This window comes from Leucopleurus acutus (genome assembly GCF_964270905.1).
Source record: "Leucopleurus acutus genome assembly, chromosome: 3".
Classification (NCBI taxonomy): Eukaryota; Metazoa; Chordata; class Mammalia; order Artiodactyla; family Delphinidae; genus Leucopleurus; species Leucopleurus acutus.
This window is the reverse complement of record NC_139145.1, coordinates 10,853,800-10,873,999: the sequence shown is the minus strand read 5'-3', so window position 1 is coordinate 10,873,999 and position 20,200 is coordinate 10,853,800. Positions and strand designations below refer to the sequence as shown.

At 53.8% G+C, this 20,200-nt stretch overlaps 3 protein-coding genes across 7 annotated transcripts in view; 2 read left to right on the top strand and 1 right to left on the bottom strand.

Annotated features, from left to right (window-relative positions):
* GATAD2A (GATA zinc finger domain containing 2A) overlaps window positions 1–5,331 on the top strand; it is a 99,151-nt gene extending 93,820 nt beyond the window's left edge. For all 4 annotated transcript variants that reach the window (XM_082837319.1, XM_082837318.1, XM_082837321.1 and 1 more), the window contains 3 exons: window positions 612–686; window positions 990–1,185; window positions 3,653–5,331. In XM_082837319.1, the coding sequence (XP_082693445.1) occupies window positions 612–686; window positions 990–1,185; window positions 3,653–3,783 (402 nt within the window). In that variant the 3' untranslated portion in view covers window positions 3,784–5,331. The remainder of the gene's footprint in view (window positions 1–611; window positions 687–989; window positions 1,186–3,652) is intronic.
* Window positions 5,332–10,352: 5,021 nt separating this feature from the next.
* Window positions 10,353–11,174, bottom strand: TSSK6 (testis specific serine kinase 6; the record flags this gene model as incomplete). Its single annotated transcript, XM_082834861.1, has 1 exon — window positions 10,353–11,174. The coding sequence occupies one exon, from the start codon at window positions 11,172–11,174 to the stop codon at window positions 10,353–10,355; it is 822 nt and encodes a 273-aa protein (XP_082690987.1).
* An 844-nt stretch (window positions 11,175–12,018) lies between these two features.
* On the top strand, window positions 12,019–19,658 carry NDUFA13 (NADH:ubiquinone oxidoreductase subunit A13). 2 transcript variants are annotated; one of them, XM_082837469.1, is made up of 5 exons: window positions 12,019–12,122; window positions 17,278–17,356; window positions 18,712–18,783; window positions 19,180–19,249; window positions 19,467–19,658. In XM_082837469.1, exons 1-5 carry the CDS (start codon window positions 12,029–12,031, stop codon window positions 19,584–19,586), a joined length of 435 nt encoding a protein of 144 aa, XP_082693595.1. In that variant the 5' UTR covers window positions 12,019–12,028; the 3' UTR covers window positions 19,587–19,658. The 2 variants fall into 2 exon arrangements, with proteins under 2 accessions (XP_082693595.1, XP_082693596.1); XM_082837470.1 differs by lacking the exon at window positions 18,712–18,783.
* The last annotated feature ends 542 nt before the right edge of the window (window positions 19,659–20,200 follow it).

Genomic DNA, 20,200 nt, shown 5'->3' with positions numbered 1-20,200 from the left:
GCCTCGCCTTCCAGGAGAGGGACCTCGTTCCCTTGGCAGGGAGTTGTCGCTAGCAGGCAGGATGTTCAGACATTCTCTCCCACACTCAGCGATCATCTGCCTGGTTGTTAACTGTGCGTCTAAATTGCATTTAATGGTGGTGTTTGGTGGTGAACATACTAATTTGCAGTTTCTTTAGATTTTGTAGCTTTCACTTGCAGTGTGCCGGCTGACAAGCACTTCTTGTTTAAAAGGACTTTTCTGAAAGCCACATTGAGATACAAAAGGGGCGTTTGGAAGAAATGTTCTAGCTAAATTAAGGAGAGAAGCAAGTTTGAAATCAAGTTTTTTTGGCTGCTTTTTTTTTTTTAATGCTTTGCTTTCCCACCCCCTATAGACCCAAAGCTCCCTGTTGGCAATTTTTTGTGTCCTTGGAAGTCATTTGTAATTCACTAATAAACACATCTTCTCAAGATCCCTACGTAGTGGGTGGCTGCGCTGCCCTCAGGAAATGCCTATCCTGTGGGGACTGGGCCTCAAGCGGCCATAGCTGCTGTCCTTTGGTCACTCTAGATCACCCTTGGCCAGACTCTGGACAGTGCTGACCTCGATTTCAACCCCCGTTTGTGTAGGTCATAAAACCCCGGCGTAAGTTGGCGTTCCGCTCAGGAGAGGCCCGCGACTGGAGTAACGGGGCTGTGCTACAGGTCAGAACTGCGGTGCCGGGAGCCCCCTGCACCGAACCACCAACCGGCCCTCACATCCCAGACCGTGACCACGTCAGTCGCCGACTGTCACACTGCCTGTGTCTGTCTGTGTGTGTCTCTCTCTCTTTCCCTTCCTCCTACCCTCCCGCCTCGGTGTAACTTACCTAGTCTCCTGATTTTGGACTTCAGGGATCCCGTGTGGGTGGGAAGAGGTCAGCCAGAGCAAGGAGCGGCTGCGCTGAGCATCTTGCCCTCTGTTGCCCCCTTCCCCACACAAGCTGTTGCACCCTCTCTCCACTGCAGGCCTCCAGCCAGCTGTCCCGGGGCTCGGCCACAACGCCCCGAGGCATCCTGCACACGTTCAGCCAGTCACCCAAACTGCAGAATGCAGCCTCGGCCACAGCCCTCGTTAGCAGGACCGGCAGACATTCCGAGAGAGCCGTGAGCGCTGGCAAGGGCAACGCCACCTCCAACTGGAAGAAGGCGCCCCTGAGTACAGGTGGGCAGACCCCGTGGGGCTCGGAGTAGGGACCTCGCTGGGGTTGGGTCCATCCCTTCCTTATTTTGAACAAAGACGTGCACACGCACAGGTAATGGCACAGAAGGGCCCTGAACCTGCAGACGTGCTGCCTCGGACTCTTCAGCTTCATCTCTTCTGTTCACTAAATAGGATGCCCTGAACAAGTGATAGCCCTGGATAAATACTAATCACCCTCGGTGTCTCCACCCTCTATACCCAGACTCTCAGCCCTTGACCCAAAATGGGGGACAGAACCCGTTCAGGCAGTGCCCCCCACCCCCGTGCCGTCAGTGGACCCTGTGAGCATAGATGCTCATTTTGCCAACTCACCCCCTCTCCCTTCCAGCCATAGAGAATGTCTGATTCTGCTGTTACAGTGTATTGATACCTTTCGCGGCACACTGACTTCATTTCTTGCTCACCCAGTGTCCTTCATTCCCTGCTCTCTGGGCACCCTCTTCCCAGCCCCTCTGGCTTAGACAGGTCAGATGGTACAAAGTGCAAAACAGAATGAGAAAGCAGGCAGGAGGAGGGGGACCCTTGGGCGGGGGCTGAGATTTCAACTGAGGTTGGCAACAAAGGCCTCTGAGGAGATGGCATTTGAGGAACAACCGGGGGAGGTGGAGACCCTCAGGTGGTCACTCCCCAGTCTGCCACAGCCCCACCTTCCCTGGGTTGTCCTTGGGTCATCCCCCATACCATTTGTCCTGTTTTTTATTATTTATGTGCTGGCCTTAGGATGAAAGTTAAATATGTCTTGTGTCCGTCAGTAATTGGACAGTGAAATGTAGGCACAAAGAGCTGAGAGGAGGAGATGGGTGAGAGGTCTCATTGGACCAAGTGTCCCGTCTCCCTCCTCACCCCCACGCTGGGGTTGCTCTAGGAAGAAGAGGCGCCATCATGAGATCCATCTCACTAGTCAGAACTGGGGAGTCTGGGTTGTTGGTGGAAACAAAACACAGAAGCCGGCTGTGCACTCAGCTGACCATGAGTTATAAACATGCCCAAATGTCAGAGCCTTCTAGAGGAGAGTCAGCTCAGGGGAGTTCATCCAACTGCAGAAGAATCTGGCCCTCCTGGAGAGCAGAGAGCATTTGTAAACAAACCAGAGATACTTTTGTTCAGCATGTTTAAGATTACAGCTAAGAACTCATAGACTGGTCAGAAGTTCCTTTTCTGGGAAATTTGAAAGTACATGAGATAAGTGGGGAAAGTCAAATACACGTGTATGCACAGTGATAGTACCATGTAAAAACTTCGTATTAAGGGTAACATTCGAAAGAGAATCTGAAGGAATAAATAGTTGCTGTGTTCAGCGATTTGTGGGATTAGACCTGAAAGTGTCATGGCTTAAGAGCAGCGTTTCTCAGAAGAGTTCTGCTTGGACTCCTGGTTGCCCTGGGTTTCTGGATGGTGGCTTTCTGGGCAGGACCTAGCAGCAGGTTTCTGGAGTGCTGGCCTTGGATGCACAGGGAGGGTTCTGTGGTGCATTTGACTTTGGAACATTTATTCCACAAAATATATTAACCCACCAAAAATACTTCTGGGTAACACAATGACTCTGGTCCCTGCTGCAGCTGAGACTCCAGGGCAGTCCTTTCCCGCAGGCCAGCCCAAAACCTAAGTGTGCCGGTTGGAGGCTGGTGGGGCGGTGGGGGGCAGGGTGGGTGTGGGTGTGTGATACTTGGGGAATTCCCTGGCTGTCCAGTGGTTAGGACTCGGCGCTTTCACTGCTGGGGCCTGGGTTCAGTCCCTGGTCGGGGAACTAAGATCCTGCAAGCCATGCAGCACACTGCCCTCCCCCCCGCCCCCCAAAAAAAGAAGTGATACTTGTTCATTGTGGAAATTTGCAGAATACAAAAAGAGAAGATAATGGCAGTGGCCATTGTCAACCCCAGGAGAACAAATGTTGCACTTCAGGACTTTCTCCTCCCCACCCCCCCTCCACCTCTTCACTCACATGTCACACGTGTGTAAATGCCAGCACATATATAATAAAAAATAGGAAGTACCTTACAGAGGGATCATGCTGTATTTAGCATTCTGTGTCCCTCTTAATGTTTTAATGAGAGAATGTTACCATATCATTAAAAACTTTGAGGACAGGATCAGTTGTAATGACTGCATAGTATTGCATCATACTGGATTGCTCAGTTGCACAGTTCAGTCATTTGCAGTTTTTCAGTGTTGTGTATAGTACTGTAGTAAACAACTCAGTTTTCATAGTTCTGATAGGTGACAGAATCTCTGATTATTGCCCCACGTGTAAGGTTACCATGGCAGAGGCTGGGAACATTGTAAAAGCGATTGAGTTATTAAATTCTCTTCAGCTTCAAGGCTGGTATTTGAACCACCTTTGCTCAGTGGGCCCAGCTGAGGCTGGGGTCCTCCCAGGAGCCTCCCCCTGACTGGGGCTGTTGTGGCCTGTTGCTCTGTTCTGTTGCAGGCGGGGCCCTTGCATTTGTCAGCCCGAGCTTGACGGTGCACAAGACCTCCTCAGCTGTGGACCGCCAGCGGGAGTACCTCCTGGACATGATCCCGCCACGCTCCATCCCCCAGTCGGCCACGTGGAAATAGTGCGAGCCGGGCCCAGTGGAGAACAGGCTCCCTCCTCCCTCCCACCTGGCCCCACCACCCTCCACTCGGGAAGACACCCTGCTGCCCGAGAGGGCGAGTAAGCGCCGGCCGCGCTGCGGAAGTGAGAGTTCCGATCTTGGCTGCAAAGTCTCATCGACGTGGGGGGACCACTTCACAGGTGGACCAGGATTATTACTGGGGACCTTTCCCATGGGCTTTCTTCCTTTCTTTGCCTTTAGTTTGCCCAACACCAGCAGAAAAGCGGACCTTGGGGGCTGGTTCTGCTCCTCGCCCTCTCCTTCGGCCCCCTGAAGGGCACATGGACGGCTCACCCTAGACACTGTGACACGCTCGGGCAATGGCGCCCGGGGCTTCTGAAGTTGAGCGGAGCATTCTGTTTTGTTTTTGCTTTTCCCTCTGTCTTAGCCTCCTAATTTTTGACTGCCTTTCTTCATGGCAATCTCTAGGTTGACAGATTTTTTTTAAATCACCTCACGATGATGGAGTTTAATGTAAACCGTGCAGACCTTCCCTGCCAAGCACGGCCCCCATGCCCTGGAGGGTGGGCCTCTGACCACCCAGCCCTTGCTCCAGCAGAAGGCCTCTGCTGCTGCTCGTCCCAGAGACCCCCGACCTTCCACACTTAAGCAGAAGAACAAACTGCAACCCGGACCCAGCCAGAGAGCCCGGGATCCTGGAAGCCGAGAACCGTCAACAGAGTAGGGAGGAGAGAATCGGCAGCAACATCCAGAGCCTGAGCGGGAAGTTGGAGGGGCTGGCTGTTGTGTTTTTTTGTTGTGGTGGTTTATTTTATTAAATCCTTTTCTTTTCCTACTTACTTTGATGGACAACATCCTAAGCCCTGGCCTGTGCTTCTGTCAGGTGTGTCTGGGTGGGGAGGCGCCCCTGCACCCCCACCCCAGACTTCAGGGTTCATGTTTGGGTCTAGTTTAGAACCTTCCCTTAAAGCAGGGCCATGCTGCCAGGGTTTGCCTTCAGACTTTTTTTTTTTTTTTAAGCCCCCCCCCTAGAGTCTACAGAAATGTCTTACAAAGGATCAGGTCTGCTTTTAGTTGTGTTGTGTTTTGGTTTCTCCCACTCCTTAAAAATCGGTCCATGAGGAAAGGCAGAAGCTGTTGTGTGTGTGCTGCACATGGGCCAGCTCTGTGCAGGTGTGAGGGTGTCATGTGTATGTGCACACGCGTGTGTAGATGGGGTATGCTGCTCCTCACTTCAGCCCCAGCCCTGGTTTTACTATCCATGCAGTTAGGGACTTAATTTAAAATCCTTATTTTGTAGGGCCACCTTCTTCGAATACACTGCTGCAACATTCTAATAAAGGCTCATTTAACCGCCGCCGCGCCCCCCCCCCCATGTTGTGTGACTATCAGTGTTTAGAGGACATTTTTGACATGCCGTAGAACTAGTTTTCCAAAGCATTCTAATTTTTTGTTGTGTAAAATCCTAAATTTTTCATTGATTTTTGAGTACATAATGTAGATGGGCTGAAGGAGGGGAGGGCAGGAGAAGGGTGGCTTTCATTCCAAGATCCAGGGATTTGGGGGAAAGGGGAAATTGACCTTCAGGAGGGGTGGGGGAGCGGGGAAGGGTGTGTTTTTACACCAAAAAATCAAGAGTATGCAAGCATTTCTATTCCTCTCATTTTTCTGTGTGCCTGGCAAATAAATACCTGTCTTATACTACTCTGAGCTGTTAGCTCTCTCTGTTCAATGACATGGGCCAAATTTTCCAAATCCTCCAAGAAGGAGTGCCCGCTGGCCTCCCCTGCAAACTGACCTCAGTCCTATGCAGCAACTCAGGCGTCTGGGCCAAGGTCACCTCTGCACTGGGGGTGCACCATCATTGTTGCACCCCCGCGGGGGCTGACTGGGTCTGTGACTCCAGGGCTCAAACTGAGCCACTTGCATTGGCCCCGAGCCCCGTCCCCATCAGAACCTCACTCTCCACTATGCTCAGGAACCACCTCTCCTCACCTCACCTGGCCAGACTTCTCCAGGCTGTTGAATAGGCCTCGTGAGTTCAGTACAAACTGACCACCACAGGCGGAGGATGGGATGGCCGGGCCCTGACCCTGTCTCTGCCTCCTGCAGCCCAGCATTTGCAGGAACATTCCCATAGTAGGACATACTGTGACATAAATGTAGCTTTTTAAAAGGGGGTCAAGAACGTGAGATGCCTTAATCTTTATTCATTTCTACTGTCTCAAAACTTCTATCTCCCCCCTTTTTTCCTTTAATTTCCCCTTTGCAGTGTAACTTCTATAAGCCTCAAGTGCATGGTTCTGTGATGAAATTTATAATGTCGCAAGAAAAGGCATTAAATACCTCTCTGAATACGGGAAGGATATTAACATTAAGGGTATTCTCCAAGCCCCAAAGCCCACGCCTCAAAATTGGCTACAGTTCTGGGTGTTTGTAGGCTGAGAGGATCTGGTTCCCAGGAGAACCAGAGAACGTGGGAGCCTCCAGTCCCAAATGACAATTGTAACTGCCCGGGAATCTGTGACAGGAACCCCCGATGGCAACTGGAAACTATTCAAAACGTCAGCTGTTCTGTGGACTCAGGTGTGGGGTTCACCAAGCTCACTTCCCCATCTGAAGTGGCTGCCTGTGTGGGCCCGAGTGTGCACGTGGATGCTCTCACAGATAACTGTGCGTCCACTTGGAGCTGCCCACGGCTCTGGCCATCCTGACCATGTCATGGGGACTCCAGTCCTCGGTGTCCCATGTGTACTGTTGGGACCCACACCTTTGACAAGGTCAACAGTGGCCTCTCCTCGGGAGGCGGGGAGTGGGGGCCGGGGGTGGGGCAGGGCGCGGCTCTGGTCCTGTCTGTACTATAAGATCTTCAGGAAGCAAAAGCTCACTCCAGTGCAGAGGGAATGAAAGAGGCGACAGTACACCCCTGCTGCATCCTGTGGCTCCTGTGTCCCACAAATCACTCTCCTGTGGGCGGAGAGACACGGGGAGGAGTTTTCTATATAAATAATACATTATCATCACAGGGGTGTAAATAATGGGAAAGACAGTCCTTGCTGCTCTGCCATAGGGTTTTTCTTTGATGCCTAGTTATGCTGCACATGGCGTTTGCCTAAAGAACTTGGACTGAGCTTTTTTTTTTTCTTAAAGGACAGCTAAAGTTTTATAATCCTTAACAAAGAAAAGTATAATAGTCACACTAGTGTAGGGTATTTGGGAGGTGGTTTGTTTTGGTTGGGGGGAGGAGATTGTCACTTGTATTTATTGTGACTCTAAGTCTTTGATAATAAATGTTTAAAAAAATAATCTCCCACCAAACGGGAACAGAAGTTCCAGTAAACAAAGACGCTGGAATCAATGGCTATACATTGTGTCATGAGGAAGTTTTAGAATCTGAAGGACAATAAAGAAATGGATGATGTGTTGGCTGTATTTTTTTTTTTCGTCCCCTCAGCCCTGGTATCCCACGTTTTTGTCGCGGCTTTGGGGCAGCTTGGAAACTTGGGAAGGGACAGCAGGGTGACCCTTGGTTGACGGGGAGGCAAAGGAAAGGAGAGGACACCTGCTTCTTGGGCTTCTTTCAGGCCTCACCTGTCATGGGTATTTAGTCTTCCCCTAACTGGGTTCCGCACCCTTGCTTCTGGGCCTCCATTTCCACCAGAACCTGGGGCTTTGTGGCCCGTTTACCCACAGCGCTGGGGGAGTGCAGTGAGAATGTAGTGGGTTTTGCCCATCGGCCTGGCTCCTAGCCATCACCAGCCTCCACCCCAGAGTGGTGGGCTTTTCTGGATTGGCACGGCATTGGGTGTCTGCTGCTGGACATGATGTGCTTAGATTCTAAGCACAGAGGGTGGGAGCCACCCGGCTGGCTCCGAAATGAACAATTTCTGGTGAAAATTTGTTTTCAGAGGTTGACACACTTTCAAAATTTTATTCACAAAAATGAGACTTGTAAGCACTTTGGTGAATTCCAATGTGCAGTAAATGTCACCCTGTTTTCCTAGGTGCTTTTATTTACTTATATATTTTTTTTCTTCTTTTCTTTTTTTGCGGTACGCGGGCCTCTCACTGCTGTGGCCTCTCCCGCCGCGGAGCACAGGCTCCGGATGCGCAGCCCCAGCGGCCACGGCCCACGAGCCCAGCCGCTCCGCGGCACGTGGGATCCTCCCAGACCGGGGCACGAACCCGCGTCCCCTGCATCGGCAGGCAGACTCTCAACCACTGCACCACCAGGGAAGCCCTACTTATATATTTTGCTGTTTCTTGTTATTGGGGCATCTCTGCCTCCAGCCTCCCCCGTGGCCATGACTAGCCTGGGCAAGGCATAGAACTGGTACAAGACATGACTGAAATTAAACGCAACCCTGTCCTCCACCCGTGACACATAATGACTGGTGCCCCACACCCCGACACTGGCTGAGAGAAGCCCGCTTCCGGGGTTCCACGGCCAGCCTTCAAGTGAGTCTTTGCTGGATTAGGCACAAGCTCCTCCGTGGACAGAGGGCAAGTCTCATGCATCTTATCCAGCTAACAAATGGGACACCAGCCCTGGTCCCTGAGACCTTGTCCCCTCTGAACTGAGTTGTGGGTGTGGCCGTGAGGCAGGAGGACCCCAGGCCCATTGCTTACACAGATCAATCAGTGGACAGAAAAAGGCATGTGCCATGCCCCAGGCATTGGGATCACACTTTGAGACAAGGGTGAGGAGGGAAAGAATGGGGTATCACGGGAGGTGACCTTTTTAGGCCAAGTCTCGCGTGAAGGGAGGGGAAAAGTGGTGCAGGGAGTGGGAGCAGCTTGTGCAAAGCCTCAGAGGTGAGACCAAGCAAGGCAGGTTGAGGACAAAGGATAGTGTGGCTGGACCTTAGGGCCAAGGGGAGAAGGATGTGGCTTTTATTGAGTGAGCAAGTCATTTCCCCTTTCTTAGCCTGTTTCTTCCTCTGCAAAATGAGGGGGTTGGGGCCACAGCCTATTTGAAGGGAGTGAGGGGAGAGGTGGCACACAATCCCCAGGACACCTGAGAGCCATGGAGGGTGAGGGAGCAAGGGGTGGGGTATGGTCAGACCCATAAATGACCACCCTCCTCAGGTACTGTGGGGCTCTGGTGGAGGCAGGTAGGAAGGGCCTAGGGAGGTGTTTCCCATACACCCCAAATGACAACAGCCACTGTCACCAAACCCAGTAACCTCATCACAGGCAAAATAACCCCCAAGCTCCCCCAGGCCCTGTGGGGTCCCTCTCCAGATACCAGACACACACCTTTTACCTCTCCACCTCCTTTCCCCCTCCATTCCAGCTACAGGAGCCCCTAGCATTACTCAAACACACCAGCTCCATCTTGTCTTGGGAACACTTGGAACACTCCTTTTGCTGTTTCCAGTGTTTGATTCCTTCCCGGCTCAGCTCAAATGGCGTTCCCTTCAGTCCCTCCTTGCTCACCCCCACCTGGCATTTAGCAACAACTTACAATTATTTTATTTTCACGCCATTCTTTTATTTTACTTTTCACTTGCTCCCTTCACTGACAGCAGGGATGAATCCAAGCCATTTGGCTGAGTCCCAGAGCCTGGCACACAGCAGGCGCTCAAAAAAAATGCATGAATGAACAGAGTAAAGAATGAACCCTCAGACAAATGCCCCACCCTCGACTCTTCCCCGAAGCTCTTAACCCTCACCAAAGAAGGGACCCTCACTAAGGAGAGCTTCCACCACCTCCCCACCCCACTTCAGGCATATCTACGTGCAAATCCTGGCTGTTCTTGGGCAAGTGATACCGGTGTGGGCATCAATTTTCTCTTTTGCAAATGCTGTTTCTGTAGGGACAGGCGACCCCCGCCCCTTGCTGTACCATCCTTAAACACCAGAAGGGTGCTGGGGTTCTTGCTCCCTAGTCCAGCACCTCCATTCCCAGGAGCATTACGACGCCGGGGACGACTCCAAAGCCCCTTCGAGTCTGCCCAAGATGGGGAGCCCGAAAGGTCTGGGTTCGAATCCTTCCAACTCCCTTTTCAGACCTGTAGCAAGAACCTCTACAAACCTTTCTCTAAAATGGGGCGCCCGCGCCTGCCTTCTCCCAGGGAGCGATCCCCTCCCCCCAGCTCCGTAAAAGGGGGCGTCGCTAGAGCCAGGTGCGAGAAAGAGCGAGTTTATTCCAAGTTCCAAGGGGGGCAGCGCCTGGAGCGCGCCGTCCCTCACCGGCATGCGCGGCTGGCTGTGGACAGACGCCCTCCGCGCGCGTCCGCTCGCCAGCAGCTTCTCCAAGCAGCCACTGCCGGCCGCGTAGCGGTCGCTCATTCCGCACGGGGGCAACGTTTCCCTCTCCTCTCGTCCTGCCCCTTCCCGGGGGCCTTCCCTCGGGGAACCGAGGAAGCTTCTTCTCTTGGGATCGTGGCGGAGGAGCTGCATTCCAAACGGGGTCGACTGCCGCCCACGGCGTCGAAGTGGCAAAGAGGAAAGGGCGGGTGCGCAGCGTCGCGCGGCGGCTTCGCGGAACTCCGGAAGCGCGCTTCTTGCGCGTGCGCTGCGCTTGCGCAGTGCTCGGGGCGGCAGTAATGGTGGGAGCCCCGGCTTCTAGCCGGAGTCCTCCGAACGCAGCCAGCAGTTGCGCGCTACTTGGCTCGCGGAGGGCCTGGCCGTCGGGCTGAACTGCAGCAACTCGGCTATTAGGGCCTTGCAGTGCTCAGACAGCTCGAGGCCATCGGGGTAGAGAACGCCGCGCTTCTGACGCCGGGGCAGGCCGGCGATGTCGGAGTCGTCGAAGGGCATACACCCGGTGACCATGACGTAGAGCACAACACCCAGGCTCCATATGTCGTACTTCTTGGGGTCGTAGGGGATGCCGAGGAGTACCTCGGGCGACGCGTAGGCGGCCGAGCCGCAGTAGGTGGTGCTCAGGTCGGGGTAGCCATGCGCCTGACGGCCGAAGCCGAAGTCAGTGAGCTTGACGCGGCGTTCATCAGGGCTCAGCAGCACGTTTTCGCACTTGAGGTCGCGGTGCACCAGGTGGTGGTCGTGCAGGTAGCGCACAGCACCGGCAATCTGCGCGAAGAGGTCGCGTGCCTGCCCCCCGGGGATGCGCCCGTTTCGCTGCACGGCCTGCAGTAGGTCGGTGGCGGCCGCCTCCATCACGATGTACAGCTTCCCGTTGCACACCTCGATGAACTCGAAGACGTGCACGATGTGCGGGTGCCGCACGCCCCGAAGGATGGACAACTCGCGTGGCAGGAACTTGTTGACGAAGTCTGGCGGCGCGCGCCGCCGGTCCACCACCTTGATGGCCACCGTGCCCTTGTATTTCTTGGACGTGGCCACCTTCACCTTGGAGTAACTGCCCTCGCCTATCGTGCGGCCCAGTTTATAGCCGAGTTCGCTCAGAAGCTTGTCGCCCGACATGGTGGCGCCTGAAGCGCGTGGGGAGCAGGAGGCGGCTGCTGTCGGTGGGCGGCCGGACTCCTATCTCGGGCCTAACCCATGGCACTTGGCACCTGCACACCCCCACCCCCATGTGCCCACTCCCGGGCCCCCACCGCCGCGGTGCCCTTTATTGCCTAGGTAACAATTTCTGCCTTGTGAAGTGAACGCGGGCGTCACCCCGCCTCGGGGTGGGGCCCCAGACCCCGCCCCGTGGTGCCCCCCCAAGGCCCTAGCTAGGGCTTTGTGACTCATGATCACGCTGAATGGTCCAGTTCCCGATGAGAGGACACTAGCAAGGAGTCCCGACCACCACGGGGAGTGGAATCCGTGCCTGGGATTGGGGCGGCTCCTCATGAGTCCGAATCTGAGTAGCAGCCGTCCCCCAACTTCTGTACTCAGCCCTGACCCTGTGAAGCCCTGGGCTGCCCACAGGGCCCCCCGAGGGGGAGAAAATGGGGAAGAGATCTGAGGGTTTCTAACTGGCCTGCACATCGCCCCAGAGGTAAGGTGAATGGGTGGTCCTTTGGTGCAAGGACCCTGGCGACCGGACGGGCTGCAGGCTTTGACACCGACTAAGCCACGCCCCGTGTGGGAGAAGAGAAAATAAGGACTCTACGGCCGCAGCTGGGGCGTGCAGTCGATCCCGGGCCCAGCTATCCGAGCTCTCTCACGCACTGGGGTAGGTAGGTGCACCGGGGTAGGTAGGTGCACCAGCGCCCTAGGTTTCGCAGCCGTGTGCGAGACCGGCGCGGCAGCTTCCGCCACACTCATTATGGCGTTGGCCGCCGTTGCGTAACTTCCTCCCGCGACCGGAAGTGCAGGGTCCTGTAAGTATGGCGGCGTCGAAGGTGAAGCAGGACATGCCCCCGCTGGGGGGCTACGGCCCTATCGACTACAAGCGGAACCTTCCGCGTCGGGGACTGTCGGGTCAGTGTCGCCCTGCGCCGGGGTGTCAGGGTCTGGGCCTTCTGGGTGCCTCGGCGGGGTCGGGACGCCGGGGAGTCTAGCGGGCCTCAGTTTCCCTCTCCATATGACGGGAAGCGGAGTTCCAGGATCCCCAACAGCTTCAGTACTAACAATAACGACAACTGCTGCAGTTTGTCGAGCATTTACTAAGCCCTTTGCCTCCTCGGAACAGCCCAAGAGGTCGGTCCCGTTAATTATTCCCATTTTACAATTGATGAAACTGAGGTTAATTTAGCCCGCGCCGCGATCCTTCCGCCACGTTTCACAGGTGGGGAAACTGAGGCCCGAGAGAGGATGCGACCTCCCCACGGGCCGAAACCCGGAATACCGAGGGAATTTAAAAGATGGTCTGAAAAAAAAAAAAGAGAAGATGTTCTGTGCAGTGGTTCCTCTCTGGTGGCCCCCAACTTCAGGCTATTCCAGAATTATGTGTTCTTAAAATTGTCCAGGGTTCTAAGTAACGTTTTAAAATTTTTTATTGGGTTTAACACAAAAAAATGTAAGCGAGAAAGTAAAAGGCGCCCATACTCTGCACCCAAGGATAACAGAGAAATACAAAAAATGTAAAACGAGTTAAGAATGAATACTTTGTTGCAAGTCATTGAACTTTACATTTAACCATGCGCATGTTGTGCAAATTATGCCTCAATTAAAAAACAAAAAAATTCATGGGCATGGTTTCAAAAAAAGTTATAATTCAGACAGTAGAAAAGTTACTGTCAGGTGAAAACTCAGGTCTTCTCCTGCCCCTTCTTGGCTTTTTTCTAATCCAGAACAAAGGTTGGCAAACTTTTTCCGTAAGGAGCCGGCTAAATAGTTCGTGCTTTCTCTGCCAGATGGTCTTTATCCACTATTGCTGCTTTTTTTTTCAACTTTGCAAACCTAAAAGTGTTCTCAGCCCGAGGGACATACAAAAACAGGTTACAGACTAGATTTGGCACCACATGGGCACTCGACTCTAGACTCATTCCTAGATTCAACAAATATAAAGCAATCTTTGAGTCTCTTCTTGACACCCAGGTCAGTGCACTTCTCGGGTGTGTGACATGAGGTCTTTTATACATGGATAGTTCTGTGACCAGGCTGCAGAAGGACCCTAGCCCTTGGGTCTCCCTGGGCTTCCCACAGTCAGCATCTCTTTCATTTTTAAGTGACAAATGTGGCCCATATCCCGGTCCTCTATCAGTTAATAATACAGCAGTGCCTCCCGTGTGCCTCAGATACCACCAGTTGGGGTTGGGTCTCCCATCACAGCCCTTGACACCAACTTTCATTGCAGCACATACAGACCTACCCCAGTCTTTCCTGGTTGCAGAGGGGTGAGGAATATAAGACCACATTCCTTTCTGGGATGTGGTCTTCGTTTATGTACCTGCATTTAGTAATTGTTGAGTGCATCCGTGGTGCTGGGCTGTGTCCTGAGGAGTTCACTGTTTAGCTGAGGAGACAGACACATCACTCCATAATTTCCCATTACGGTCAGTGCCGAGACCTAGGATAACTGGGGCTTGCTTTAGCCAGAATGGGCGAAAGGACCTCTCTGAAAAGGATTTCCCCAGGCAGAGGGAACAGTAAATGCAAAGGCCCTACAGTCTGTCTTGCACCCTGCCCTCGTCCTCTGTCCTCCAGCCTTATCCACAGCTGCCCTCTCCCAATCAGTCTTGCTCTTGTCAAGGCACTGTGGCCCCAAGCCTGGCACCGACTCCCCTTTTCTCTGCGTGGCCCACTCAGCGCCAACATCCCAGAACATGCCAAGCTGGCTCAGGCCGCCTTTAATCCATGCTGCTACCGAAGTGACTGCTACCCCCACCTTTTCCCTTTATCTCTCACCCCCAGCTCTCCTCTCTCCACTCCCACCTGCACCCAGTGAGTGGTCCTTTCTTTTTTTCTGGTATCTTTGACATTTTTATTGAGATTCACATGCCATACCATACAGTTCACCCATTTCATGTGTACAGATCACCAATTTTGAGTCTATTCACAGGTATGCAACCATCGCCATGATCTAAATTTACAAAATTTTCATCACCCCAAAAAGAAATGCTCTACCCGTTAGCAGTCACTCCACATTCTCTCCCAGCCCCTGACAAGCTAGTGCTTTCTGTCTCTGTGGATTTGCCTCTCATATAAATGGCATCATTCACTCTGTGTCCTTTTTGTGTGACTTCTCAGCACGTTTTTAATGCTTATGTTGTAGTGTTTCAGTGCTTCATTCTTTTTTATGGCTGAATAATACTCCTGTATGGATGGACCACATTTTGTGCGTCCGTTTACCACTTGTTGGACATTTGAGTTGTCTCCACCTTTTGGCTGCTACGAACAGTGCTGCTGTGAACATTCCTGTACAGGTTTCTGTGTGAACATATGTTTCCTTTCTCTGAGGTGGAGTGGAATTGCTGGGTCATATGGTAACTCCCTATTTAACATTGTGAGGAACTGCCAGACTGTTCCCAAATTGGCTGTACCATTTTACGTTCCCACCTGCAATGTACGGGAGTTCGAATTTCTCTGCATCTGGACAACACTAATTACTTTCCATTTAAAAAACTTTTAGCCATCCTAGTAGGTGTGAGGTGGTATCTAGTGTGGCTTTGATTTGCATTTCCCTAGGGACTAACGATGTTGAACATCTTTTCATGTGTTTATTGGCCATTTGTATAGCTTCCTTGAAGAAATTTCTATTCAAATTCTTTATGCTTTTTTAATTGGCTGGTTAGTCATTTTATTATTGAGCTTTAAGAGTTCTTTATATATTTTGGATACCATTCCCTTATCAGGTATATGATCTGCAAATACTTTCTTCCAGTCTGTGGGTTGTCTTTTCAGCTCATTGATGGTGTTATTTGCAGCACAAAAGTTAAATTTCAACGAAGTCCAGTTCTGTTTTTTCTTTTGTCACTTGTGCTTCTGGTGTCATATCTAAGAAACCATTGCCTTATCCAGGGTCACAGAGAATGACTTCTCTGTTTTCTAAGAGTTTTATGTTTTAGCTGTTAGTACATTGAGGTCTTTGATCCATTTGGAGTTAATTTTTGTGTATGGAGGGAGGAAGGAGCACACTTCTTTTGCATGTAGCTATCCAGTGGTCCAATTTGCTGAAAAGACTGTTCTGTCCCCATTGAATTATCTTGGCACCCTCGTCCAAAATCAATTGACCATAAATGTGAGGGTTTATTTCTGGACTCTCAGCTCTGTTCCATCAATGTACATGTCTATCCTTATGCCAGGGCACACTGTCTTGTACACACAGCTGCGTGATAAGTTTGAAGAGTCCTCCAACCTTGTTCTTCTTTTTCAGAATTGTTTCAGCTATTCTGGTCCCTTGCATTTCCATATGAATTTCACGATCTGCTTGTCAATTTCTGTGGGGGGGGGCGGGAAGGTTGGGATTCTGATGGGGACTGTTGAATCTGTACCTCAGTTTGGAGAGTGCTGCCATCTGAACAATGTTAAGTTCTGATCCATGAACACAGGATGCGTTTCTATTCATTCAGGTCTTCTTTACACGTGGCCCGCATCCCCTTCTGGGCATGCCCCTCGTTGGCCTCTCCCACCAGACTGGCAGCTCTGGAGGCACAGACACCCCCTGAAGGCCTGGGGCCTCGGCCTCACCACTGTCAATGAGGAATAGATGAGTTAGAGCTGCATCATCTTAAAGGCCACCTTACCTTAGTCTTGGAATTTATCTTACAGATGGGCCCACACATGGGTGCCCAATGTTGAGGGCAAGAGGTCCTCACAAAGACAGTCTCTCAGTCTTTTCCCTGGGGCTGGGTGGGAAGAAGCAGCCCCGGGCCTCTCTGCAGCTGTTGCAAATAACGGGCAGCTCTGATGAAACATTCCCACCCAATGGAAAGAACGTTGAGTGCCCAACACAGGTGGTCAGCCATTGTGGGAGAGCCACGAGTGCACTACGGACCGGTCCTGGGCACTCGGCCCTCTCAGGAGAGGTCCTACTTCTGAGCACAGGAACCAGGGTGCCCTCGCTACCTTTTCCCCCATAACATGGAAGTGCCTTACCGTGAGCTCATGTTTTTAACAGATTGAACTAAAGGGATTAAAAAATTGAGCCAGTTTTTCATTTATCTCTGGGTCCAACAGAGGTGCCAGAGGAGCCTTGTGCTAGAGACGAGCTGAAGAAGAAAGAGCCCCCACTTTGTCCCCCCACGAGTCCCAGGAAGTGGCTTTACCCACCATTTGCCGGTCCTTTACTGGGTGTTAAATGGAGCTCGGTCTGGCTGAGCTTGTCAATTCATCCCAGCAACCACGAGTTCTGTCCAGAGGAGAGACTGAGGCTTGAAAGATGAGGTGGTGCAGGACGAGCCAGCCCCAGCCAGGCCCCAAGCGTCCAGACCTCCCTGAAGACCCCAGCAGGCCCACGGCCTGTCAGTCAGAATTACAGCACAGGTGCCCACGGGTTCTCAGTAAATATTCATTTCAGCCTCTGTCTCCTGGGGTCCCGGGAAGGGGATCCACCCTACTGGGACGGGAGGAAGCAGCACCTGGGAGCCCAGGGGGTGGCTGGGCAGCCCCTGCAGGGCACTGCCTGCCTCCAGCAGCCCCATCCAGCCCCCTGTGGGCAGCACACAGGGAGGTGGCCCAGGCAGCCGGGACCTCCGTGGAGCTGGGACCCAGCATGGACACCGTCCTTCCCCACGGGGACCAGCTGGCTGAAGGGAACCAAACAACCTTCTAGTCGGTGGCGGGGCCAGGGCCACCCATCCATAAACGTTGAGGCCCTCAGGCCCTCTCATAGTCTCTGCCCGTCCTGTACCTTCCAGGAACCCTAGCATGGGGGCAGAGGTGTAGCAGCCTGGTGCCCCTGCCCGCAGAGTGGGTGAATGGGATAAAGAGTGGGCTGCAGCTGTGGGGGAGGGGGTGTCCAAGGGAGGGGGCCAGTGGACTTTCCACAGAGACAAAAATAAGTAGTCTGAAAAAATAGGCATTAGAGATGGCAGCGGCCATCTCTGGCAGGGGGTTCGCGAGGGCTTATGCCTTCCCCCTCATTCATGTTACTGGACTATTTGCACAGTGAGTGGGTTATGCTTCAGGAGAAGAAAGGACACGGTGGCCTGTCCCACGTGCAGGTGCTGAGCAACGCCCCCTCTCCCCACAGGCTACAGCATGTTCGCCGTGGGCATCGGGACCTTGCTGTTTGGGTACTGGAGCATGATGAAGTGGAACCGCGAACGCAGGTAGGCCCTGCGCTGGTGAGGATGGGAGGGTGGGGACGTGTGCCTGTGGACTTAGTGTACCTCGGGGCCCCTTGTCAACTCCTCAGGCCTCAGTAGGTGCAGGCCCTGACACAGCAAGTCGATTTCTGGGCTTTACCCTCAAGGAATGACTGACTAGTAAGCAAGAAGCTCGCCGCCAGATGTTTACTGGGTGCCCTTGACCTCCACCACTGGGTACCCGAGGGTCCACGTTAGCATAGCAGGCGTGGAGGTGGAAGGACAGGCCCGTGATGCACTCTCTTAGGGGGTTTTTGTCTTTTTGTGGGTGGTGACCGGGCAATGGTGATATAAAGGCTTAAAAAGCAGATCATGCAAGATAGTGGCCGGGCCAGCCGTACAGGGCCTGAGGGACCCAGGTCTGCAACGGCCTTGGTTGGGACTCCGGCCGCCTCTGAGCTTGCCGGACGCCCCGCCACGTGGCTTCTTCTCAGTGGCTCCCAACGAGCTAGGCCCCTCCACCCTCTCCCACTCTGTGCCCTGTGTCCTTAGCACCCACCTTGAGCTTGCTCACCCGCAGCACAGGCGGCGCTGGGGAAGGCCTAGCAAGTGGAGGGAGCTCAACATTGTTGCGTGAACTCAGGAGCACCTGGTGGGTGCTGGACGCTGGGGCCGCCACACTGGACAGGCAAGACCAGGCCCAGTCTCCCAGAGGGACCCAGTAGTAACCATGGTGTATGACTGTGGTGAGGGCAGCAGCCTGGAGCGGGGCTGCTACCCTGGGTCCTGGGGGATGGGGAGGGGGTGGGAGGGTTGAGGTGGGGGCTGAAGTTCACCCAGACCCTTCCTTGTGCTGCTGTGAGATTTCTGGTGATGAGGGGACAGGGCCGGACGCCACCCCCTGGGCCACATCATTGGGCATCGCTCTCCCCACACCTGCCAGCACAGATGGGGCTGGTGGCTTGGAGATGCCAAAAAGCAGGGAGAAGAAAGGAGCTGCCCATGATGCTTGTTCCCCCACGGCTATCCTGCAGTGAAAGTGGTGTGATTTTGTAAAGTCCAGAACCCCATGATGAACGTTCCCCACAGTTCACTGCAGTCATCAGGCCCGGGCTATTTTTAGGATTTAAAAAAAGTTTTGAACTGAAAAGAAAGTGTGAAGCCAGCAGTCTTGTGGACTGACGCCGCCTGTGTCAACTGCATGCCCCCCCCATCCCCCGTCTCAGGCTGTCGGTGGGCAGAGCCCACTGCCCAAGCCCTTCCCCCTTGCTTGCCTCTCCCCCAAACCCCTTTCCAGGGTAATGCATGTCCAAGGGCCTCATCATCTGCCCCCCATCCCACCATGGTCTGATCTGAGTGTTGGTTTTGGGGTTTCACAGGCGCCTGCAGATCGAGGACTTCGAGGCCCGCATTGCACTGATGCCTCTGTTGCAGGCAGAGAAGGACCGGAGGTGTGCTGCTGGGGCCAGGGTCGGGAGGTTACAGGCCTGAGTGCTGCAGCCTGCAGCGTGGGATAAGGCCAGAACACACATGGGGACCGACAGCCATGACCTTGTACGTGGCTCCAGGGGATGCCCTCGTCCTTGGAGAGGGCCCCAAACTTGATTTGCAGCAGAGACCCAAGAGAGAATGGAAGGGCTTCTGGAGGAGGGGGCATTGGGGCGGGGCAGGAGGACAGTAAGAGTCTGCCAGTGGAAGAAAGGAAAGAAGAGGGGTCAGCATGCGCAGGGTTGAAAGCTGCAGGAGGTGATGGGGAGGTGGGGCAGGGACACATTTGGCAGGTTTGTTAGGCAGGGGCCCCTCAGGGTGGTCAGGCCTGTCCCCCACCTCCCACCCTGTCCCTGCAGGGTTCTCCAGATGCTTCGGGAGAACTTGGAGGAGGAGGCGATCATCATGAAGGACGTGCCGGATTGGAAGGTGGGTCCTCAGCAGGGAGGGCGGGGGTCTAGGCCACTGCAGAAACGCAGCCTCCCACAGAAAGCCTGGGGCCGCGGGGTAGTGGGTGTCAAGTGCCAGAAGGGGAAGGCAGTTTTGGGTGTAGGCACAGTGGCTGCCAGGCCTGGTGGGGTCCCAGCAGGCTGCATGGGCCTAAGGGGTTAGCTGCACCGCCACCCATACCCTTCTGTCCCCTCAGGTAGGCGAGTCTGTGTTCCACACAACGCGCTGGGTGACCCCCATGATGGGCGAGCTCTATGGGCTGCGCACGAACGAGGAGATTCTCCGCTCCACCTATGGCTTCAGGTGGTACACGTAGGCACCTGTGCCCTTCAGACCACTGGACCCCTACTCCTTCCCTACCAGGAGAGAATAAACGCTCTGGAGACTGGCCTGCCTGTGTCCTGGGGACTGAGTGATTGGGGGTTGGGGGCTACGGGGTGTCACAGGAGGTGCAGGGACTAAGCAGAAGATGCCAGTGGGATGGCCCCTGGATCACCCTTTAGCGTCGGCTACCAAATATGCCTGGACTTTTTCCTACCTTTTTTGAAACCCTGCTTGTCAGCAGCCAACCCCTTCAGACTGGGGGGCTTCTCCACCTGGGTACGGGGTGGGTGGGTGACCTGCATAGGAGAGCACCGGCGTGGAGAGGGGCGCAGCACAGGCGGGTCCCCTCGCTCCTAAGCCAGGATCCCATAGCAGGGGTAACCGGCCCATCGCTGCCCCTCCAGACTTTGTTTTCTTGCCAATATTCGCAACTCTGGGATTCCCGCCATCCTCTGAGGCAGCAGTGGGGTTAAGTCCACTTGCACCTACCGACCAACGGCTGTGCACAGCGCCTTCGCGGCGTCTCCTGATTGGCGGACACACGGTGGGCGGGAGGAGAGAGGACGCCCCCTCTGCCCAGGGATGCACTTAAAAGGCTGTGGTGGT